This window comes from Curcuma longa, chromosome 2 (genome assembly GCF_044706935.1).
Source record: "Curcuma longa cultivar G26 ecotype Majalengka, Jawa Barat chromosome 2, ITB_CL_G26_1.1, whole genome shotgun sequence".
NCBI lineage: Eukaryota > Viridiplantae > Streptophyta > Magnoliopsida > Zingiberales > Zingiberaceae > Curcuma > Curcuma longa.
This window is the reverse complement of record NC_133862.1, coordinates 7,995,423-8,018,792: the sequence shown is the minus strand read 5'-3', so window position 1 is coordinate 8,018,792 and position 23,370 is coordinate 7,995,423. Positions and strand designations below refer to the sequence as shown.

Genomic DNA, 23,370 nt, shown 5'->3' with positions numbered 1-23,370 from the left:
TTGGAAATTGCGAGGCGTTTTGTGATTAAGGAATTAATAAAATTATGGATATTAAAATAAATAATGGAAATTATTTATGGTTAATGATTTAATGTTGTTATTCTCGAGCATTTAATGACGACTTTTGTTTTTTTTTTGGAAGCGTCTTAATATCTTCCATTGTCGTTAAATCTTGTGATTTTTAATTGATTTTTTTTTATTTTGAATTCTGTGGAAGAATAAATTAACGAAAAGAATTGTTACGCCGTTATTTAAAAATAATTTTTTTTAAAAAAAAAGAGGGATTAGAAATGGCGCCAAATTTAAAAGAGAGTGGTGGGGCCCAACAACTCAAAAGGCCCAGCAAACATGGTTGACAGAACTGCGTGGGGAGATGGAGTCAGTGGGCCCCAATTGAAATATATTAAAACGTTTTTGATTTGGTCACTTATCAAATTAATCGATTTTTGTTTAAGATAAAAATTAAAAAGATATTTTTTTTTCTAAATTATTAAAGGAGGTTCTATTTTATTTTTTTATCAAAAATATATTTTATTTCATCAATCATGTATAATTACTCAATTATTTTTTAATATTATATATTTGTCATCTAATTTCTAAATCGATCGAGTGCATTATAACTGTTATAACTGTAAAAAATACAATCAAATATTTAAAGTCCTCAATCTATATATCATAAATATCTCATTTCTCATGTTTTCTAAAAATATATGAAATCAAATATAATTACTATCAACATAAATAAAAATCTCAATATTTAATTTCACATTTTAAATTTATATTATAAAAAATTATCATAATTGCTAATTTTTTTATTAAACACCAACTAAATATCTCATTTTTATTTAATTCTAATTATTATATTATAAAAATAATATAATAATTAGAAATCACTCGGCAAAACTTTTTGCCCAGTGATTTCTTAACGATTATGTAGATTCTGATAGATTTATACGTATCATTTGCATAACAATCTACCACAATCCTCTTCTTTATCCAAACTTAAAACCAGACACCACAGAGTTCATTCGTCCTAGATGAAGTTTCTACTTTTGTCTAATTATAAAACACAATGCAATATTTATGGCAAACTTACGAACAAAATTTAGGAGCAAACCAAAAGGTTCCAAGGAAAAAGTGTCAATTGGCAATTACATAACACACAGGAGAATGTGCTAAGTACAACAAATTGATGTCAGAGACTTGTGTAGCACACACTACATGCACCAGAACACACACAGACTTGAAAGTTGGATTTTAGCTTTCAGGTAAGCATTACAACACTTGCAGCAACTTGGGCTCGTCAGTTTCATCCCATGGCATACTTTTGGGTCCATGCTCGAGCAGTCTCCTCGTATCGTGACCTCTGCGTCTTGTAGATATGGGCGATCTCAGGGACGAGGGGGTCGTCTGGGTTCGGGTCAGTCAGGAGAGAGCAAATCGAGAGGAGAACCTTGGAGATGGTCAGTGCAGGGCTCCACTGCTCCTTGAGGATGTCAAGGCAGATGCTTCCATTTGAATTGATGTTCGGGTGGTAAACCTGCACGAGAGAGTGAGTGACTTCATGGTGATAATAACTGAATCCTGCCTCCACAGATACTACCAGTGTATAGAGATGTAATCATCATATGGGTTAGACAAACTTCAGAATATTTCTCGGAAAGTTATCTTGGAAGAACAAAAAATGTAGATAGCATCGACACCAAAGTGAATAAATAACAACTCTTTAAAGAGTGATTTGTAGCATTATCTTCATGTAGCTTTTTAAAGCTTTGTTATGTAGAATACTGAAACTACCCACAATAAGAAAAAATTGCAGTAAACAAATCATGAGTTCTAATCATTTTTAAAAAGCCTTCTTATTACTTTTAATGAATTCATATAGAGTTAGTTTGCTACTAATATCCAAATTATAAATTATATTTGCTTGTTTTAACTTTTAATAGGACTTTCTTTAGGCTACAGCATACATCTTTGTTTAAATCCGTTGGATATCACATATCATCTTAAATCTATTAAATATCATTTTATCATCTAATGGAATTTCTCCTAATCGATTACAGATAGTCTTTTTTTCTTAAATTTTCGTTTTTTTCATTAATTCCAACATTTTTAACCCATAAAGCATAAAGTATGACTAAACATGTAGCATGTTTTATAAATTTTCCTTTTAGCTATGGGGCACAAGATGATTGTGCAAGAGATTTGTACTTTCATCAACTATCATATTTGCATTTGTAAATAACACCTACTAAAGAGATTTCTAATTGATAAGTATATCTAGTATAATCATTTAAGTTACTGATTTAAGAGAGACAAGCTCAATAATGACATGTATGTATAAGACATTATGTTTTGGGAAAATTAAATTTTGAAGTGATACATATGCAAAATAATAAATTTATAAGGGTATATGAGCAATTTTATTTGTCTTACTAAATATTCTCTTCGCCTTGTAATTCACCATAATAACTATTTAGATACTCTAACCATAATTTTTTTCACAAATTATAAAAGAAACAAGTGAAAATTTTCCATTTGTTGATATTTCTCCAGTAGTTGTCTTATGAGTCTTATTAAATAAATGACATTTATAATTAATTGCGTTAAGAAGAACAAAATTGCAGTTGCTACCTCATAAGGTTACCAAATTAGATGCATCTTAAACAGGAAAACTAAGAGATGTTAGTGGATTCTTTTTTCAGGCTCCATTATCTTCATAAAGATATCCTATCAGGATAACATCCGGGGAATAGAACAAATGCACTGACCAAAGTCAATAACTCATGAGCTTGAAGCGGATTCTAGATCTTCATCTACATTTAAGATGCAGCAAAAATTGAACATGAAAGCCTGTGAAATTATAATGAACAAAATCTCAATGATTTAATTGTCTACTCTCTGATATTTTGACATTAGAATTGTAGAAATACATCACAAATTGAAGGTGTGTATAATTGCTACTATTCGGTCAAACAAAGTTATTTGCTCAAATTGAATGAAAAATACTCAACAACTTCAATATATATTTAACATATTTTTTTTTTTTTAACTTGTGTTGAAAATAAAAACAATGGTTTTAACCATAGTTCATCAACAACAACTTCACAACTTTAGAATTGACAGATACCACTGAATGCAGTTGCAAACAGGAAGGGGAGACAAGCAAGGAAAAAATGGAACAAAAAGGCATATATTCATGTGAAATACCTTTGTTTGGAAGTTGACTTTAGGAGGCTTAAATGGATAGTCCGGTGGGAAATGGATCTTAACAAAAAACACTCCTCCTGAATAGGGGCTGTCAGTAGGACCCATGATTGTTGCTTGCCAATGGAACAAATCTTCTCCAACAGGTCCAGCACTGCATGATGTAGGAGGATCCTTCTGCAAGTCCAAGAGCTCCTTTTGAATTCTTCTGCTAGCCATTATCTTTTTTTTATTTATTTAAAGGAAAACTCTGTAAATGACAAAGATCTCAATTATTTGTAGATAAATGACATTTATCAAAAAAATTGATTCCATACAGAAAATGAAACAACTAAAGCGTACAAGAGCATTGTCAAAGAGATAATAAGAGAAACAGCAAACTAGACCCTACAGAATTGTGAATACCCCTACCTAGTGATGCCAACACTTGATTGCATAAGAAAAAGGGAAATGGGAAAAGAGAGTGTTGTTCACATAACTAAACTAAAAGGTCAACTAGATAACCCTTCTCTAAAGTGAGTGCTGTTTACCCCCCTCAATTTGTTTTTCCAAAAAAAAGAGGGATTTCAAGATTCAGTTCATTCACATAAGCACTCTTCTCAAAGTTCTCTAGTTAAAGCACAAAATTACTATTGAAAATTTACTATTTTCTTGGGTTTGCATCTGCCTTGAATAATTATAGAAACCTACATAGGTAATTACGAGGATCTAGCATATAGGCTACTTGAGTGCTCATATGTAGGAACATACTTGCAATGTTCCATACAAGTATTTTAGTTTTGCCATGTGCACTGTTATTGGAAAACTCCAGCAATATACCATCAAATCAAAACATTCAGATGGTTGAATAAAAAAGTGATTACAAAGTCAAGTCATGTAACTTCAGATGGTTAGATAAAACAGTAATTGCATACTTGAGGCATCTAACTCATGCATTACCTGAATAAAAGGAAGCCAATATATTATTGCCTATCTATCAAAATTAGTCGTGAAATCAGTAGTTCTCTCCTTTTCTCTCTTGACAAGCTTATCAATTCCAAAAAAAAACAAACAAGAAAGATATGTGCCTTTGGCTTATATAAAAGCAATCTGGTAGTCTTGTAAGACAATGATCACCACCCTTTTCCGGTCTTCTTTTTTCTAGATAATCTTGCATCTTGTCACTGTTTACAATAGATTCTATAAATTTTGATATTATTTCAACATGGAATCAACATTTTGAAAAAAAAACAAAAATGGAATGACCAGTGAGTTGTTTAGGTGCAGGTGGGCAATGAAACTCTGCCAGTGGACTGGTTAAAACAAGACCAGGTGCAGACAGTAACCTTTAGAAAATCAAAGCTACACTTGCATCACAATCAGCAATTATCATGCATTCGACAACAGTCACCACACCTATAATTCTTCACCCTTGATTTATTTTAAGGTTAATGATAAAAAGACTAGTTTCAAAATGCTCAAACACGATCATCATTTCAAAAGGTTCCTATCAAGGCTCCAATGAAACAAATTCCTAAAATTATTTTTGCTTTGGAACAATGCTTTTGGTAAAAAGATTATTTTGATTTAATTATGAGACTGTTACTTTGATTCAAAAAATCCTGATACTATCAACAATATAGCCTTAGATTTCAAAGAAGGGATAAGATCCGTGCAGGCTTATTCGATGGGAATTTTTCAAAAACGGGAACTTATTTGAGCCTTTTAAAACAGAAATCAAATCCTTTTTGAGCATTTCTCCAATTATAAGTTCAAAGGCGATCTTTTTTTCTCTCTCTCTCTCTCTCTCTTAAATAAGTCCAAAGACCTTGTAAGCGTGTAAAACAATAAATCAATTAAATCCTCTCATATTCAAATGCCATAAAACTTAATCGTTCATATCCAACAAAAATAAAAGATCAATGGGTGGTATGCAAACAGGAAAACTAACACGAGCAAAGCAAATCAAGGTCAACGAGTTTCATCCAAACCAACCAAAAAAAGCATGAAAAGGTCATCGGCCGGCAGATCCTTCAATCTAACAAGATCTCCACGAATCCCAGAAGTAAATTTCAAAAATTGCAACTAGACTTCAACGATCCAAACTTGCCCCGACTAAAATCCCCCCTCTCCCATAAAAAAACCGAAAAAAAAACCCGACGAGGAGGAGAAGATGATCCTTAAAAACAATCTGCATGGAAAGGAGGAAGTTTTAGCTCACGTAGCAGGAGAAGTCGATCGGAGCGTTCGAGCTCAGGCCGCAGACGAAAGTCTCGAGGTCTCTCAATCGCAATTCCTCCTTTTCGATTAAAGAGGGGAAAATTTTCCCCATCAGCCCAGCAATTGAACCGATTTGGTGTGGCCGGTTCAGCCGCCCAAACCCGGTTCAGCCAATGTTGGTGCTCATGATTGAGAAATCAAACTGGGTAGGGCCCGAAAAGAGTGTTGCCTGTTTGCTTCCTACAGCAAATCCTAGTCCAGTCAAATAAGCGTCCTCCATGAACAATGCACCCAAACTTTGCGGGGGCCACCAAGGACCACCTATCACATTGTTGGTAGGGATGAGTAACTCTGTGAACTATTTTTAGCCTTCGTTAACGGTACCTTTCAATCCCGATTCCGTTCACTGCTCTCGTCCCGTAGGCCACAGTCAAGCCTTCTCCCTCTCCCTCTCCCTCTCCCTCTCGAATCGGAGCGAGCGACCGAGTGGAACCCTCTCCTGCGATCCACCAAGCTCTCTCTGTCGTCTGCCATTGCCCTCGTGCGGTATCGTTGCTTGATGGAGTGTGAAGGATCGGGCAAGTGCCAAAAACCCGTCTTTTGTCGCGACTTCTTTCTTTATAGTCCTTGATTGCTCTGATCCATTTGTTTGTATTACAATCTTCGATATTTGGGTTTACTGTGGTACGTTTCCTTGATTCGTATCGGCTTTTTCGATTCGAACACTGAAACATGTTACTGAGGCTTTTTCGACGGTTCAAATTGTTAACCTATTCGTGAATTATATGCTTTCGGTCTTCACGAATTAAAGGTAATATATGAAAGCTGCCATCTTTCGTTCCGTGGTAATTTTTTTTTCTTTGATGCATATATTTTTCCATTCTCATTTTGCATAGTTTGACCAACAGCCAGAGTTTGATCATTCACAATCATTTCCTTGGGAAGATCTACTTTAAATCATAGTAGTTTGGTGAGTTTGTGTCTTATATCTTTTTTTTTCATTTATTCTTCACAGGTCGATCATTTGAGTATTGTTCTAAAATGAGTTTGTGTCTTATATCTTTTTTTTTTCATTTATTCTTCACAGGTCGATCATTTGACTATTGTTCTAAAATGGGCGCAACGCTTGGAAGGAGCAATTCGTTTAATGGTGTTCTAGAATCAAAACTTGATGCGAAGATGGTTGAGGCTATGCAACGAAGGGCATTGGAAGGAACTAATGTGAAATCATTTAATAGTGTCATTATGAAATTTCCAAAAATTGACAAGAACTTTAGAAAATGCAAGTCCATTTTTGAGCAATTTGGTAAGTTATATATTCGTTGCAAACTCAACGAGTTTTGACACTGGTTAACTTGATTTTTAATTCTTGCATTTGACACCCAAACGTTTGAAACTGAAACTAAAAAGGTTTGGCTATTGATACATGCTCTCAGTGGGTAGCCTATAACTACCTATAGCAGTCAGTTCTTTAATCAAACTCAACATGGGGGCAATAATACATGTGTTAGCTTATAGTTGGATTGCATGGTAGTGTATGATTCATGCATGATGAGGCCTTTCTAATGTGGAATATTGTTATATGCAATATGTATGCTAACAATGTAAGATATTCCTTATTTTCTCTTAGTTGTTCATTGTATGGGCTTGTTGAGAAAAGTTACAACAAGGATTACTGGAGGGAAAGGAATAGAAACATGATTCTAATGGTCTCAATTAGTTATAGCCCGAGGCTACACCTAATGAAACCTGCCCTTATTTTTTAAATTTAATTTGTTTTAGAAAAACCAATTGAATTCGAGTTATTTTTATGTATTAGCTATCCTCCCTTTGACAAACACTCTCCATTGTAAAATTCTGCTATTTATGCTCTCTTTTTTGTAATCAATTTAGATGAAGATTCCAATGGTGCAATAGATCTAGAAGAGCTTAAGCACTGCTTTCAGAAGCTAGAAATCTCCTGTAATGAGGAGGAGATTTCTGATCTTTTTTTGGCATGTGACCTTGATGAGAATATGGGTATGAAATTTAATGAGTTTATTGTTCTTCTCTGCCTTGTTTATCTTCTCAAGGAACCGACAGTTGCAGAAGCAGTATCCTTCATAATGTTTACTTCTCAGCTATTTTTTTCTTGGATTATTATCTTTTTTTTTTGTCATATTATCATTTTTACAGTTGGCATTGTGCATCCCATATGCGAAATGTTGTTTGGAGAAGTATAGGTGATTATAGTATCATTTTTGTAATATCAAATGGATTAGATTTTCTTAATGTGTGTACGTATTTATTATAGACTCATCAACAAAATTGATGATTGTTGCTTGTAAGTATTTGATCAAGAAATATAGGGGTAAATGGTGTATAATTTATTTAACAATTTAAGGATTACACACCTAACAAACATGGAATGCCTCCCAAAGTGATTTACTCATTTCAAACAAGAGATTCTAAACCCCTTTAGGCTGGAAGTGATCTTCTAAAGTATGAGGTTTCAACATTCGTGGTCTGGAACATTGTGTGCAAGTGCAACCTCATTAATAAGCCAAGGAAACCCATCTACTACATTTAGATTTTATGTAGTTCGTGAAACAGTTAGAAAGTGGATATGCTTCCTTATACAAAGTACAAAATTGTAAGGAACTGACTTGTATTAGGGATGACCATTAGTACCAAGTATGCTTAATAATGATGCTTGGGTTTGCTTAAAATTATGGATACATTCACATATTTTTTCTATTTACATTAGATACCGATACCCAGGTCCCCATTAAGGATATTATTTAGATGTATTCAAATACTGGATATTTAGTAAAGTACGACTTGGGTAATACCTAAAAATGTGGTATCCAATCCATTGCTGTCCCTATTAAGAGCTATCTGATTAATTTATATTAATGTGCAGAAAAGCTCAAGTTTAAGTCATCAATGGTATACAAGATTCTCTATCAACATGTTAATACGATGACCTAGTCATGTATAGACCATGTTTCCGTGATGAAGGCCCTGAGGAGCTGGGTAATTTTTCCTTCAAGATGATCCTTGAACAAAATTATTGGCATGCATTTACATTTTACACCCATCTGCAAGCACACATATTTTTATAAGCATTAAAATTAGCATATATGGAATAGGTGAATCGGTTTAACAGTGCCTAAACAGCTAGTGAACAAGTAAAATACTACAAAATAAACATCAAAGCTTTATGTGCAGTAGTAATGACAGTCTCAAGCATGTGGAGTGGACTTCTCAGTGTCATTAACAGAAATCTTCTATTTTAGTCAATTATCACTCATATGAGTGAATTTGCACAGAGTGATAATTTCATCAGCATCAGGAACTCTGTGTTTCTCTACTCTTGAGAATTTGCAAGGTTGTGCTATAGAACCGACAAAAACAGTTTGATTCTTCCATGACCAAGTTGCTAGCAATCACGGATGGGTCTGGCGGATCTTGAGACAACATTTGAGGCACTAGTTAATGCATTTGTGTTCTTGGACCAAAACAAGGATGGGTATGTCAGCAAGACTGAGATGGTACATGCTATAAATGAGACAACTGCAGGAGAACGCTCTTCGGGACGAATAGCCATGAAAAGATTTGGTCGGTCGCTTTTCCCTCATTAATTATCTGATTTCATACTTAGTTTAAATTGTCATTTAAAGCAACACCTGATTTGCTAGACAATTAAGGATGCATTTCACTTCTACTCAACCAAACTCCGATATAAAGATCATTCCAACATATTTGCTTAATCTTGTTGTTTGGTTTGCCGCAGAAGAGATGGACTGGGATAAAAATGGGATGGTGACATTCAAGGAATTCCTCTTTGCTTTCACCAGTTGGGTGGGGATGGATGATGAAGTCGAAGAAGATGAGGAATGATTTCTTGAGTGTTTCAAATGTTCAGTTGCCTCCAAACTCACTTCGCGCCAAAGCAAATGAAGAAGAACATATGCTCGAAGGCGCTTTGTGCATACATTTATACTTCTTTTTGATCTTCTTTTGCAATAATGGCGACTGTTTTCAGACTGCTCTTTCACATTAAATGCTCAAATTTTGAGTTCTAACATTTTTTGCTCCCCTGTTGTTTTATATATTGCATTTGTATTATGTACTTAAATCGACGATCCTTCAATCATCAGACTAGATATTTAATAACATTTCTCTATATGCTTGGAATGGTTTCAATATTGTCGACTTTCTCGATGAATTTCAAAGAAGTTTTAGACGAATAGAATATGACGTCATAAACTATATTAAGGTTGTGAATTATACATGAATTATTCCATAATTTAATAGATATTGGGGGTGAAATTTGTATATGCTTAACATCTTGTTGATAATCTAATAAATGGACTAATTTATCAATATATTTGTTAATAAAGAATTTAAAATAATTTGATAATCTAATAAATGGAGTAATTATTTTTGTGAGCCGGAGAAAATTTCCAATTCGCCAGTTCGAACCGCCATATCCAAAATAATTATTGAATCATGTGAACAAGTTTCAATATTATTCATTTCATGTCCTTGAAGGCAAGATTGAGTTAGCTACTGTGAGCCATGTATAAAGTACTTCGAATTTTGATGTCATGATCAATGACAGTTTCTCGATTTACCTCTTCCCAAATGGTAGTGGGGCCGATCGTGTGGGGTCGCTAAGGTGACGGATTCCACCTTTTTGCAGAAGAGTTAGCTACTGTGAGATACAATAGACAAAAAAAATTGAATCTTTTGATAGATAATCGTAAAATTGACCGTGTGAATTTGTTGAGATGGCGAATTACACTTCTTGCTATAATATTATCCGTTTCACATACTCCAGTTTTAAAATTTTTAAAAAATATATAGCACTTTCCCATTATACCTCTTAATTTAAGCTATCAAATTCAGATCTAAAACGACACTTTTAAGCAGTATATTGATTTAGTTTAAAGTAATTTAGAGTTTTCTAAATTTATTTTTGAATAAAATTGATGAATGGACCTAACTCATTTAAAATTTAAAAATTTAATATTTTTTAAATCAAAAAAATCATAAAAACTCATTGGTAATATTGATTAGTGAATATTATTATCTTAAATTTTATAATAAATTTGTGATAAATTTTATCACATCTTTATGAATTAATCATTGCTTTCAATTTTACGTTATTAAATTTAAATTTGAAGACATAAATAATTCAAAATTTTTTAAGGTCATCTATCAATTTCAACCAATTTTATTTGAAATTAATCCATGAAAACTTTGAATCTTTTTAAATCAAAATTAATATATTTTTAAATTTTTTTAAAATATATTCATGTCAATTTCACAACATAAATATAGTAAACTTTTGAATGAATAACATAAAAAATTTAAATATAGATAAAAAAGGGAGTATAATGGAAAAAAGCCCTATATGTTTTTGAAATTTGGATGCCTGAAATGGGATAATACTAATTTGTTCGCGTGGTTTAGAAAATACTGAAATAATAATTTACTCCCAAGTCTAGTGGCAATATCGTCAAATCATGCGTCGTAAAAACCCTAGGTCCTGTGTCTTCGAGCTATAAAATTCAAGCGAGGGTGAGGCGATCGACTGCTCTTTCGGTGGCCGCGCGGAGCTTCCTGCTGTTCCAACATGTCGAAGCGAGGTAACCTCCTTTGTTTAGTCTTTTTGAGGTGAGGGTTTGCGGCTTCGTCCGGTTTTTGATTTGGATTTGTGGCGTCTGGGTCTTATAGGTCGCGGAGGAACTGCGGGTAACAAGTTTCGGATGTCGCTGGGTCTACCGGTTGCGGCGACGGTGAACTGTGCTGACAACACGGGGGCAAAGAACCTCTACATCATTTCCGTCAAGGGGATCAAGGGTCGCCTCAATCGCCTACCCTCGGCCTGCGTCGGCGACATGGTTATGGCCACCGTAAAGAAGGGGAAGCCTGACCTCAGGAAGAAGGTCATGCCGGCTGTCATCGTTCGTCAGCGTAAGCCATGGCGCCGAAAGGATGGCGTCTACATGTACTTTGAAGGTATGCTGAATGATCACCATTTGCAGATCGATTTAGAATATAAGTTTGTCTTGGAACAGATTGCAGATTTTCTTTGAAATCTCTATCCATTGTTTCTCCTATGTGATCATAATTTTGACCTCTACAAACTGCAAAGTTTAAAGCGATTATGCTTAGCAAACATTCAGCTTTCATTGGTTAAAGCAAGTAATGCATTTACTAGAGTTACGGACTACACAGCGTAGGGACAGGCTTGCATATCCCAAATTCTTAGGATTTTCTGCTTATTATTATCCTTGTCATCACTGCTCTTTATTATTTGTATGTTTTGGATACTTGAACTTTAAGCTGTTATCAAACTTACATATCTTAGAGCACTAAGTTGTACTACGATGGGTAAGCTCAATTTATATTTCCTAAAATTCACATCTTTGAGATATGCTTTGTTTACTTAGGGTGATTTAGGAGAAGGCTTTGCTTCTTGCATTTGGTAACATTGAAATAGACAAGCCATTACCTTTTTTTATTGTTACTAGTAAATTTTGATCCTGCTCCTTGCATACAGGATTCTACTGTGAATTTTTGTCCAATGAAATTTGTTTGTCTTTGGCTCATTGTTTCTCCTTTCTGTCTGCTTGAATGGATGTCTGTATGGAATGCATTGTTGTTCATGGTTGCATAATTGCTCTTTTCTATGCAAGTTTCCATTGGAATTGTGTTGATTTATTATTGTAATTCAATTACTTGATGTGAAATTTCATCCATTTAATGATCTTCATATCCTGATCAAGTTTTCTGGTCAGTAACATTGCTTTTGTTTTGTTTTGTTGGACATCCAGATTGTCTTCACATATATTCAACCAACTAATGATTTTGATTTTTTTTACAGATAATGCCGGAGTGATTGTCAATCCGAAGGGTGAAATGAAAGGTATGTAGATTTTTTAGTGGCATTATATTGTCCTATTCACTATCATATAAACAAAGTACAAATCAATTTGCAAAATTCTTGACCATTTAACCCTAGCTTTTCATGCCATCAAACAATCTTGACTTCAAACATGTTGCCTTGTTTTTCTAGGCCTGATTTAATTGTTCTTTTTTGGGAGGAGGGTAGAGGTCAACACCAATTTAAGATGCCCTCCCATGTTTACTCTCCAATTTAAGATACTCTCCTCTCCATGAGGCTTTTTTGGTCCAAAATTGTATCTGCCCAAAAAATGGAGTTGGGTGTTGTGGAAGGAAGGGGAACATGTGGTTTCCCTTCCATTCTAGCAACATGCAAGGTTGGTATCAAGCAGGTGAGGTTGGGTGGTGTCCAGGAGGTTGTTGAGTGTGGTCACTTGTCCTCACAGATGTCGTGTGGGTGAGCCCGATACGCTGTAGGGGAGGTTAGTGTGTGAGATGGCTCTGGGTGAGCTCTGTTGTCAAGTGCCTGGCTGGTTAGGTAATTTTACCTCTCGTTGCAATCTTTGAAGTAAACAGAACCGTAGGAATTCGTTTTTCTTCTCTTCTTTCTGCTCCTCTCTTCTCTTCTACCTGCAGCAAATTTGGCCTTAATTTTGTCACTTAAAAGAATTTTCTGAAATTTTGCACTATTTGTTTCCTTCAGGATCTGCCATCACTGGACCCATCGGCAAGGAATGCGCAGACCTGTGGCCAAGGATTGCAAGCGCAGCAAATGCAATTGTGTAATTTGAAGAATCTTGGGATCACTGTTTGACGTTTTGGTTTCGGAGTGCTTTCACTTCTTTCAGGATATAGTTAAGAATCAATTTCTGTGTCGACTGTTGCTTAGCAGTTATTTTCCAAGAACATATTCACTGTGTGGATCCTATTTCTCATAATTCCGCCATTTGATTTTTGAACTCTATTAATAATTTTTAGCCTTGTTCATGAATGCCTTATACAGTGCTAGTTAACGTTTATTGCTAGTGGTATGGTCTGTTCGTATTGTTTTTAAAGTTCGGTAATATACAATAGAGCAATATTTATGTACTTGTGGTTTTGATTTTCTTAACTTTATAATTAGTTTATGCTTATCTTTAAATATAAAATGATTATTATATCTCTATGTATACATACATGTATATTGTAAAGAATATCTGAAAAGGAAGAACAAGGAAAATCAAAATATCCTGGAAATTATTGATAAATTCGACTTAAAATTTTGATTATTTTATATAAATCAATGATTTTTCCCACTAAAATAAAATAAGGGGAAACAATATTAGAATTGATCTTTTCCCTAGCAATTAAATTATAAAATAATTCTTTTTTGATTTATCTAGTTCTCACTTAAACCCTTTAATGAAATACTTTTATTTAATAGAACAATTTAATGTTAAAAAAAATTATTTATAAACAATGAAAAGAATTTTTCCTATTTTCAGGATACGGATAAGATACTACATTGAATATTTTATTTTGAATATAGTATATATTTTTTTTAATGAGAAAGAGAAAGAGTATACGGTGTATCCGGAATCTCTATTTTTCCTATTTGAATTAAAATTAAATATTTTTATGGAGTATTTTGAATATAATATGTCTCTTTTTTATGTGCTTCAACTCTATTTACTTATTTTTTTTTCAAATTTATCTGAAAAATTATTAAAATAAATCATTTCACGTTTAACCATTAATATTATTTGGTTTATTTAAAAGAATAATAACGTGGCAAATTAATGGATAAATGATTAAAATCATAAGAGCTTAAATTTTTTTGAATTATTTAATTATAGAAAAAAATTAATACGGAATATATTACTCAATCCCTAATACCGCAGGCCTCCGCTCGGCGACTCCTCTTCCGTTTGCAGCCACCGGAAGTCGCCTTACCGACGCCGATCGCCGATCGCCGATCGGTGGATTCGACGCCCTCTCCTCTCTGCTATTCTCCTTGCGTCGATCACCTCCGTCGCCGTCAGTGTCCACCAGGTCTCTAGAATCACGATTTCCCGTCTATGTCATTGACTTTCACACAATTTCAGCTTCCTTTTATAGGCTTCTAAGGATATGCAATTGTGCTTCGTCAAATTTTGATTTTTATCTGATTTCATCGATTGCAGATATTTGTGGAAGTTGTCGCTTTGAACTTAACCGAGAAGATACGGTAGTTTTACTGTTTCGAAGATGGCATCAGCTATAATTTCTTATCTGCAAAAATTATGGACATTGTCAACGTTTAAGGCTGATGATTTGAAAATTTCTGATAGATTAGTTCGCAAACTTTCAATACCAGATACAGCAAAGCAGTTTGTTTTGGCTCTTCGTGAACCTGATACTGATGCTGTAGTATATATATTAGCTGCACAAAACTTGTCATTACAATCTGCCTTCGATGCGGAGGATCTAATCAAAGAAGTTAAGCCAAAGACTGTGGTGGCTCAAATTTCACTGTCGGCGTTGGCTGATATCCAAGCCGAAGAGAAAGATGTACGAAATGATCAAGCAAACCTTGTGCCAACTTCATCAATTGGGGTGCTTAAAAGATGCTTCATTGAAAAAATCAGCAAGGATCATTATGAAAATTTTGCTGGGAGGCAGGTCTTGCAAGAGATTTTTGGGGTTGGATGTTATGGTCACTTCTTGTCCGCAAAGAGAGCTGCAGAAGAGATAGGTTCGCATTTTATGTTACTGGAGTCACCATATGATGGCAACGAAGGTGGACATGCTGCAACATGTCCAGACAATAATAAAGATGGAGGTCAAACCTTAGGGTTGAGAATACAAGCAATCAACTTACTTCCTCCAAAAGTTACTTCGGCTACATACTTCAATTCTAAAAGATTGTGTTTAGATGATGCAATTAAGGAACAAATGGTTAAGATGGTGATTCCATTCCTTGAGTTAGCAGTCTCAAAAGGAGGTCAACCTGTCTCTAATTTTGAAGAGGGATCTGGAAAAGATCAGCCAAAACTAGACTATAAAGTGCCAGCATTTGCACAGTCTTTCTACCCTTTATTTGCAGATCTACATGACATATTCATTGACCTTCCATCAATTGAAAAGGCTATGGTTTCTGTACAGAGAATGCTTGCCGATATCAATGATGGAAAACCAGTTAATACTCAAATGTTATCAAATGCATACATTTTCAGGATTGCAGTTGAGGGTTTAAGGATTGCCTTAAACAATGCTGCACATCGTCCAATGGAAAAAACAAATAAAGCCAATCCTAGCGAACTGGATTTTTTTGAGCTCCCCTTGGAAGAGAAAGCACATGTTCTATTTGTACACGCTCTGAGGAACCAGGCAAAGAAGTTTGGATCAATTGTTGCTATAGTTGACACTAGTTGCTTGGCTGGTCTGCGCAAGCATTGGAACACTTCTGTGCCTCCCAAGGTGGTAGAATCAACCAATTTAGGTTCTACAGAATACTATGATGATGATCTTGAACATGAAAAGGTGATAGAAAACATGAAAAGAAATGGTCTTCTGGTGGATAAGCCTGTAGTGGCAGTTAGTGCTGGAGCTACAGTAGTTTTGGGCGCATCTTCATTGTCTAAAGCAGTTCCTATGTCCACATTAATTAAGTTTTCCATGTATAAGATACCTGCTACTTTGAAATTAGGCTTAGCACAGCTGCAAAGAACAGCTATTATGAGTCTCAGTAAAGTTTTTGCTGTGAATCCCTTCACACAAGTACTTGCTAGTGCAGGAGCCAAGACCTCCGCTATGAAGGTGACTACATCAGCTGTGAAAATCCGTTCTGTGACACACACTATGATAGCAGCAGCTGAGAAGACAAGTTTGTTGGCTATGAGAACTTCGTTTTATGAAATTATGAGGAGTAGGAGTGTCCGACCAATTAGGTTTGCCCCATTGGCTATGTTTGGTTGCAGCATGGCTGCATGCACTGGGCTTCTAGCTTATGGCGATGGAATTGAATGTGCTGCCGAGTCATTGCCTTCTGTTCCGATGATTGCAACTTTAGGTCGTGGTCTTCAAAGTTTGCATCAAGCATCCATGGATGCGGGACAGACACATGGCACCAAAATGCAGGAGGCTTTGCAGTCTTTAGTGCACAATTTGACGAAGATGAGAGCACAATGAATAAACTTGAGGTATTTATTGGTTATTTGGTTCGTGTAATAAGTGGCCTGGTACTAAAAGGATTTTAGGTCTTTTGCAAAGACTGTAACTTCTGTTTGTGCTTCTGCAGTATTGAAGCCCCTTAATTTGCTATCTCTGATAGAACACTGTCATAGTGATTGAGATTTCATTCATATTGGGGCCGCTAAGATGGCGGATCCACCTTTTTGCATAAGAGATTTCATTCATAATGGCTAAGATGGGTTCAAGATCAAATGGATTTATGATGTATTGAAGGTTTACCAAGACCACAGCAAATGCAATTCTCCTGGAACCAAGGTATTGCCACCATGATAAATCTTGCTCTTAGGTCTGCAATGTAGGATATCGCCATGCTGCAGCTTCTTTGGTGTTTTAAAAAATATACTTGTATTCATTATAATTTTTCTCCTCTTTGTAAACTGAAATTGGTTTCCATTGGTCTTTGGATTTGAAGTATCATGTAGCTTGCTTTTAAAGCTCAGAAGCTTTACGATATTGGATATCATGAATGTTGAGTGAGTTTATTTGGTTAACAGGGTACATAAAATCCCTAAGTAGTTGATTATTTTATAAGAATTATCCCTAAGCAGTTGATTTCTTTTATAAAAAATTTACTATGTTAGATTTTTAGGATCAATACTCTAGTGTTATGTTATTTATAAAAGATGAGAATATGTGCAAATAAACTCTATGATAGTTTATTAAAGTCTTAGCGGCCATCTGTTGGAATTTATTTTCGATTGATCCAAATTCATGAAACGACATGTAGGGTCGTTAGAAAATTTTTTGTGATATCAAATACCTACGTGATGCTCCTTAATCAGCAAATAAACTAACTGAAGGAAGTGACTTTAATGCGTGGAATGAGTAGAAGGAAGACAATTCTTTGATATCCATTCTAAATATAGTTCTAGTTAAGAATACATATTTATTGACATGGATAACTAATGAAATAACTTAATTATTAGTCATTGTGGTTTTGATTTATTAGAATATCAAAATTGTACATATATGGATTCATTGCAATCAAACATAGGAAATGTTTCCGATATCCAATTCAAATCTATGGATACATAGGAAATGTATCTAATGGATTCATTGCAATCAAACATATATGCCGTTAGTAGATTGACTGATGGTGACATTGACTAAGCAGCACAAATCCATATAAACTAACATATTGTTATTTTGAGAACTATTTGATAATTATAGTTTACAATTATTTGTTAATTAGTTATGGTAATACTATTGCTGCTATTTGAAATTACTATTAATTTAATTTCATATCAACTCAGTAATAGGTGATTTGATAAGTTCGGTATCTTACTATTATTGTTATTTTTTCCATAAGATCAAACAAATTTTTAGTAAGTATTAACCAAGATCAAACCAGTTGGTAAATAATAGTAATAATTGTTAAATACTAAATAATATTATTTCAATATTCTAATTAATAAATTATAATTATGATCATATTATTATAATAGAATTTGTAGCAGTTAATGGAGCCTAATATTTGGTGTTCTTAGGAAGTTTTAGTCTTGTTCTTATATTGTACATTAACATTTTTTTATAATATTCCTTTTTTATTTCTTTGTCCAATTATGATCCCACCAATCCAATATGTTTGATGTATAGATTTTTCGACTAACCGATTCCCATAATGATTCCACCAACTATGGAATCAATGACTTGTCAAGCGTGTGATGAGGAGCTATGTATCCTCAAGTTAGCTCGATTATTAATTATGGTGAGAAACTTGTTGTCCACAATAGTTTCATATATTCATTATCATGAATTTGCTCATATGAATACCTGGCTGTCTAAGTACTGTATTAGTCGTAGCAGTAATGAATTTCATTTTACAGCCATGGAGTGCCAAAGAGAAGAATTTCTGTTATTTTATGCATTGTCATCACTGGAAAGTGTGTTAAGACCAACTATTTCAAAGTTGGCTACATAGATCTTATCCTCCATAGACTATTTCATGTACTGTATCAAAATGATGGGTCAGAGTGATTGACTTCAAGATTTATCTCAATGAGTTCAACAAGTGAAAGATTTATGCATCTCAAAAGGTCACATTTTCCATTGTAGTGTTTCTTTTGTCAAAAGCTAAATCTGAATAAATTCATTAACATATCAAAACACTTTAGGAAGAGTTATCTGACACTTTGATGAGTTTGATTTCTGTTGTTCTGTAAGCTTTTGAGGTTTATAGATCATTGATGACCTTGATTGGTTGGTCAAAATATGATGATTCATTATGTTGATTGAAACACACTAGTGTTGTCTTGGATAACTCATGTGCAAATTGTCGATGAGTATTCTTGATTCTCTCAGAAAGGATCATATTGCTGTGGGAGATACTTGTCCTACAACTTTGATTATAGAAACAAAATTTTTAACTCCTAGAAGTCGGCACTGAACTGTCAATCTGGTATTTGATTGTGTATTGCATTTTATTGTCTTCAATCATAACAATGTTCTTTCATTTGTGGCATCTTTTTCATCCAGACCAAACGAACATCCTTGATGGAGGCAATAAACTATTTCATGTACTGTATCAAAATGATGGGTCAGAGTGATTGACTTCAAGATTTATCTCAATGAGTTCAACAAGTGAAAGATTTATGCATCTCAAAAGGTCACATTTTCCATTGTAGTGTTTCTTTTGTCAAAAGCTAAATCTGAATAAATTCATTAACATATCAAAACACTTTAGGAAGAGTTATCTGACACTTTGATGAGTTTGATTTCTGTTGTTCTGTAAGCTTTTGAGGTTTATAGATCATTGATGACCTTGATTGGTTTGTCAAAATATGATGATTCATTATGTTGATCGAAACACACTAGTGTTGTCTTGGATAACTCATGTGCAAATTGTCGATGAGTATTCTTGATTCTCTCAGAAAGGATCATATTGCTGTGGGAGATACTTGTCCTACAACTTTGATTATAGAAACAAAATTTTTAACTCCTAGAAGTCGGCACTGAACTGTCAATCTGGTATTTGATTGTGTATTGCATTTTATTGTCTTCAATCATAACAATGTTCTTTCATTTGTGGCATCTTTTTCATCCAGACCAAACGAACATCCTTGATGGAGGCAATAAACTATTTCATGTACTGTATCAAAATGATGGGTCAGAGTGATTGACTTCAAGATTTATCTCAATGAGTTCAACAAGTGAAAGATTTATGCATCTCAAAAGGTCACATTTTCCATTGTAGTGTTTCTTTTGTCAAAAGCTAAATCTGAATAAATTCATTAACATATCAAAACACTTTAGGAAGAGTTATCTGACACTTTGATGAGTTTGATTTCTGTTGTTCTGTAAGCTTTTGAGGTTTATAGATCATTGATGACCTTGATTGGTTTGTCAAAATATGATGATTCATTATGTTGATCGAAACACACTAGTGTTGTCTTGGATAACTCATGTGCAAATTGTCGATGAGTATTCTTGCTTCTCAGAAAGGATCACAACTTTGATTATAGAAACAAAATTTTTAACTCCTAGAAGTCGGCATTGAACTGTCAATCTGGTCTTTGATTGTGTATTGCATTTTATTGTCTTCAATGATAACAATGTTCTTTCATTTGTGGCATCTTTTTCATCCAGACCAAACGAACATCCTTGATGGAGGCAATAAACTTTCTCCTGAGCCATGTTCAGGAACTTCGACATTAAGAGCCCAGCTGAAAAGCTTCTTATCCACTTGACCTCATTTACATGTACATAACTCGCCGGAAGGTCGCAGAACACTAGCTGTCGAGATGAAAGGTACCATCCATTTGCATCTGCAGAAGGTCCCTATTCTTGGGGAGCCAGTTTCCACCTTCCTGGTCTTCTTGCCCTTCTCTTGTCATCGACAGGGCTCTTCGTATCACAGTTAACAGTGAGTACATGTAACTTCTTTAACCTTATTACTCTTAGATGCAAAATTGTCTGTGGCACTGCATATTTCAGGAATTATTTTCTTTCCTTGTTTAGATAACATATATTGAAGCTCCTAAGCCACCATTTCCTTAGACCTTTGCCAACAACTTCTACGACCCTTACTGACATAACATACTCGGGAACTATATCTTCTGAAGCAGGAGACAAATCGAAGATTCTTTGCTGTGCTTATAGAAGGTTGAGCTGACAATGAATGGAAGAGAATATTATTCATTTTTTCCTCCTCAGTTAGATTTATTTTCTTTCTCACTTATTTCCTTCAATTTAACATCACCTAACAGAGATAAATGATGATGGATATAAGGATCTCTTCAAGCCCAACCTTCAGGTGATTTTTTTTCCTATTTATTCATTCATAGATGTGAAATAGGATATTTGTGCAGATTAGATTTGAGTGAGTGATTATAATTATAGGTAATTATTCCAATATCGGCAACTAACCTTGACTATTAATCCCAAGGTCTTCTATATGCAAACGAAACATGTGCCACTTTGTCCAACAGTATCTTTGTTTGATTTACAAAGGCGAAGATTATTCAAAAAGTGCATTTATAAACTACTGAATTTCATTTGAAAAAAGGTTATAAAATTGCAAATGTTTAATATTATTTGATGTTAATCACAGATAAATCTGGACACGTCACACGCGCTCATTTAAGGTGTTAGCGCCATTTACAAGTAATCCTTCGATCATAAGATATTTGTGAAGATGTTGCTTTCAAAGACTTTAAGCGAGACAGATCATGGGCCGTCCATGAGTCCATCAAAAAATAATAAAAAAATATATATAAAAATTAAAAATTTTAAATTTGAAGGGTAGATTAAGCCGATAAAATTTATGAATTTTTTATTTTAATTTTAAATTTTAAATTTTAAAAAAATTCAACTTATGGATCAATCTGAGTCTACCATAGGTTGACTTGTAATTGATTGCGGATCTAAATGGATTAGTCTGTCTGGATCCCTCTTAAAATGTATTGATAATATTTTAATCTAATTTATTTAAATTATTTAACAGATAAATCAATTTGCGGATCCAATTTAAAATGATGACTCTTTCTAATTGCATACTTTAGTGTTACTTTAAGGTCTTTTTCATCTATTGTTATATTCACTATATATATGAATTATTATATTCACGGTATGAATTGGTATTTTTATGTACATAAATTCGCTTCCATGACTATGGTATGAAGGTATTCTATAATATTATAGTAAAAAAATAAAATTTATCATCCTAACGATTTCATGCATGACTATTTACGAGGAAGTAAATCAAGAAATATATATAAATTTACTTCCATGACTTTTTTCTTGTCTTCGGTAATACCAATGAGTGATTATATATGATTATAGGTGATTCTTATCTATTGCTAATTAATTACAATTAATTAATTCTAGTTTCTAAAAGTCAACCTTGTGAGTGAGGATAGTCCAATGTCGCCATCTAAAGTTGGACGATTAATTCCAAGGTCTTCTATCTGCAAACGAAACATGTGTCAATTTGTCCAACAAGTAACTGGACAATATCGATATGTTCTTTAGAAACATAAACATAAAAATGAGTATGTTAATTCATAAGTACATGATAACCTATGAAATAGAGAATCAATCATTCATCTAAAAAGTAATTAATATGCTTCTCAATCAAAGAGTTGACCTCAAGATTACTTAAATTACTAGATTCCCAAGATCTAATGAAGTCAACTGGATCGTGCATGCTAATCCATGACACAAATCTCTACATGATGCTGCAGTTCTCCTGGTCAGCACTGCGCGCCTCGTACGGGTATGGATGATAGTACGGTTGCAGGGGGGCTTGGTACGCATAATTATAGCTCACCGGCGGTGGCGGCGCCGGCGACCAGCTGGTGCTCTTGTTCTCAGTCCCCGCCACGGACGACGACGAGGAAGACGAAGACGGCTGCCTGATCTTGTCGTCCTTCCGGTCGTCGCCGACGCTGAGGAGCTCGACGGGGCCCATCTTCTTCCGCAGGACGACGGTGAGCGCCACCGAGTCGATCCCCTCCCCCACCACGGTCAGTCGGTCTCTGTCCAGCGACACCGACACGACGCCTGCGGCCGGAACCACGATTAATCAGCACTTAACGACGGTGAAACTGTTAGAATCAGCCCTTAGTGTCAATTCGGATTGAGTTGGACTCGAGTTGGACTCAAGTCAACTCAGATTGTGTGAGACTCGAGTTGGACTAAGTCACACAAGCCAATTCGAATTTATCAAAAGATTATCATGCATGAGATGCATGATCTTCCTTAAAAGAAGAAAATGATTATCATGCATAAGATGCATGATCTTCATTAAAAGAAGAGAAAGATCTTCATGCATGAGATGCATGAGAGTTAATAAAATATTAATTTTTTAGATCACTAAAAGTCAAAAATCCTTCATCCCATGGTGGGATATAAAAAAGGGTGAGAGACTCTTGATGAAGGGGTTGTTGGATGCTCTTGCTCTCCCTCTTCTTCTTCTCTTCCACCTTTGGTCGAATCTTCTCTTGTGGCTAGCACCACAGTTTGGTTCTTCTCCATATCAGTGTTCGTGTGGATACCGTGGAGGCACGAACGCACTGATCATGCTGAGATCCGCCGAAGGGCACGCATCGAAGGTAACCTCGATTCTAGTAAGTAGAATCCGGTCTCTGTCCAGCGACACCGACACGACGCCTGCGGCCGGAATCGGATTAATCCGCACTTAACGACGGTTAAACTAGTGATTAGCGAATTAATTACCGGGCAATCCTACGGCCGTCCGCAGAGCTTTGGATCGCCTCTTTGCATCCTCCATCGGCAACCTCATCACCACCTTCTGCTGAACAACAAAACACAGAACTATATTTAAACTCACAATGAAATTAATTAATGAATTTTTGAGAAATTATCGACTCACCTTAACCATCTTTGGTAGCTTGT

General features: G+C 34.8%; 5 protein-coding genes across 8 annotated transcripts; 3 read left to right on the top strand and 2 right to left on the bottom strand.

Moving 5' to 3' along the window:
• Positions 1-1,124: 1,124 nt before the first annotated feature.
• LOC141821154 (ubiquitin-conjugating enzyme E2-17 kDa-like) lies at positions 1,125-5,492 on the bottom strand. Its single transcript, XM_074708536.1, has 3 exons — positions 5,408-5,492; positions 3,211-3,457; positions 1,125-1,540 (listed from the first exon to the last, which is right to left on the bottom strand). The coding sequence occupies exons 2-3, from the start codon at positions 3,424-3,426 to the stop codon at positions 1,310-1,312; spliced, it is 447 nt and encodes a 148-aa protein (XP_074564637.1). The 5' UTR covers positions 3,427-3,457; positions 5,408-5,492; the 3' UTR covers positions 1,125-1,309.
• Positions 5,493-6,309: 817 nt separating this feature from the next.
• LOC141822339 (putative calcium-binding protein CML21) lies at positions 6,310-9,476 on the top strand. The gene is made up of 5 exons (XM_074709781.1): positions 6,310-6,376; positions 6,494-6,712; positions 7,300-7,499; positions 8,832-9,006; positions 9,182-9,476. Exons 2-5 carry the CDS (start codon positions 6,520-6,522, stop codon positions 9,286-9,288), a joined length of 675 nt encoding a protein of 224 aa, XP_074565882.1. The 5' UTR covers positions 6,310-6,376; positions 6,494-6,519; the 3' UTR covers positions 9,289-9,476.
• A 1,453-nt stretch (positions 9,477-10,929) lies between these two features.
• LOC141821156 (large ribosomal subunit protein uL14x/uL14z/uL14y) lies at positions 10,930-13,265 on the top strand. The gene is made up of 4 exons (XM_074708537.1): positions 10,930-11,042; positions 11,131-11,415; positions 12,284-12,325; positions 13,007-13,265. Exons 1-4 carry the CDS (start codon positions 11,030-11,032, stop codon positions 13,087-13,089), a joined length of 423 nt encoding a protein of 140 aa, XP_074564638.1. The 5' UTR covers positions 10,930-11,029; the 3' UTR covers positions 13,090-13,265.
• A 960-nt stretch (positions 13,266-14,225) lies between these two features.
• On the top strand, positions 14,226-20,495 carry LOC141821852 (uncharacterized). Of its 4 annotated transcripts, none has more exons than XR_012601222.1 (3): positions 14,226-14,334; positions 14,466-16,770; positions 20,101-20,495. XR_012601222.1 is itself a non-coding variant. In XM_074709225.1 (3 exons), the coding sequence occupies exon 2, from the start codon at positions 14,530-14,532 to the stop codon at positions 16,450-16,452; it is 1,923 nt and encodes a 640-aa protein (XP_074565326.1). In that variant the 5' UTR covers positions 14,226-14,334; positions 14,466-14,529; the 3' UTR covers positions 16,453-16,463; positions 16,562-17,006. The 4 variants fall into 4 exon arrangements, 2 of the variants coding, with proteins under 2 accessions (XP_074565326.1, XP_074565325.1); XR_012601223.1 differs by lacking the exon at positions 20,101-20,495 and adding an exon at positions 18,991-19,249; XM_074709225.1 differs by lacking the exon at positions 20,101-20,495 and having other exon boundaries at positions 14,466-16,463; positions 16,562-17,006.
• Positions 20,496-22,086: 1,591 nt separating this feature from the next.
• Positions 22,087-23,370, bottom strand: LOC141822488 (disease resistance protein Pik-1-like). Its single transcript, XM_074709936.1, has 3 exons — positions 23,348-23,370; positions 23,191-23,269; positions 22,087-22,515 (listed from the first exon to the last, which is right to left on the bottom strand). The coding sequence occupies exons 1-3, from the start codon at positions 23,354-23,356 to the stop codon at positions 22,181-22,183; spliced, it is 423 nt and encodes a 140-aa protein (XP_074566037.1). The 5' UTR covers positions 23,357-23,370; the 3' UTR covers positions 22,087-22,180.

What these genes read in the sequence shown, in the direction of transcription:
- LOC141821154 (XM_074708536.1), bottom strand. Translation starts at nt 3,426, where the DNA reads ATGGCTAGCAGAAGAATTCAAAAGGAGCTCTTGGACTTGCAGAAGGAT. An exon ending in AAGTCAACTTCCAAACAAAG is followed by an intron (nt 1,541 to 3,210) that starts GTATTTCACATG and finishes TCTCTCGTGCAG; the next exon opens with GTTTACCACCCGAACATCAA.
- LOC141821156 (XM_074708537.1), top strand. An exon ending in CGTCTACATGTACTTTGAAG is followed by an intron (nt 11,416 to 12,283) that starts GTATGCTGAATG and finishes TTTTTTTTACAG; the next exon opens with ATAATGCCGGAGTGATTGTC. An exon ending in TCCGAAGGGTGAAATGAAAG is followed by an intron (nt 12,326 to 13,006) that starts GTATGTAGATTT and finishes TGTTTCCTTCAG; the next exon opens with GATCTGCCATCACTGGACCC.
- LOC141821852 (XM_074709225.1), top strand. Translation starts at nt 14,530, where the DNA reads ATGGCATCAGCTATAATTTCTTATCTGCAAAAATTATGGACATTGTCA.
- LOC141822488 (XM_074709936.1), bottom strand. An exon ending in GACGGCCGTAGGATTGCCCG is followed by an intron (nt 22,516 to 23,190) that starts GTAATTAATTCG and finishes TTCCGGCCGCAG; the next exon opens with GCGTCGTGTCGGTGTCGCTG.
- LOC141822339 (XM_074709781.1), top strand. Translation starts at nt 6,520, where the DNA reads ATGGGCGCAACGCTTGGAAGGAGCAATTCGTTTAATGGTGTTCTAGAA. An exon ending in GTCCATTTTTGAGCAATTTG is followed by an intron (nt 6,713 to 7,299) that starts GTAAGTTATATA and finishes TAATCAATTTAG; the next exon opens with ATGAAGATTCCAATGGTGCA. An exon ending in AACCGACAGTTGCAGAAGCA is followed by an intron (nt 7,500 to 8,831) that starts GTATCCTTCATA and finishes CCAAGTTGCTAG; the next exon opens with CAATCACGGATGGGTCTGGC.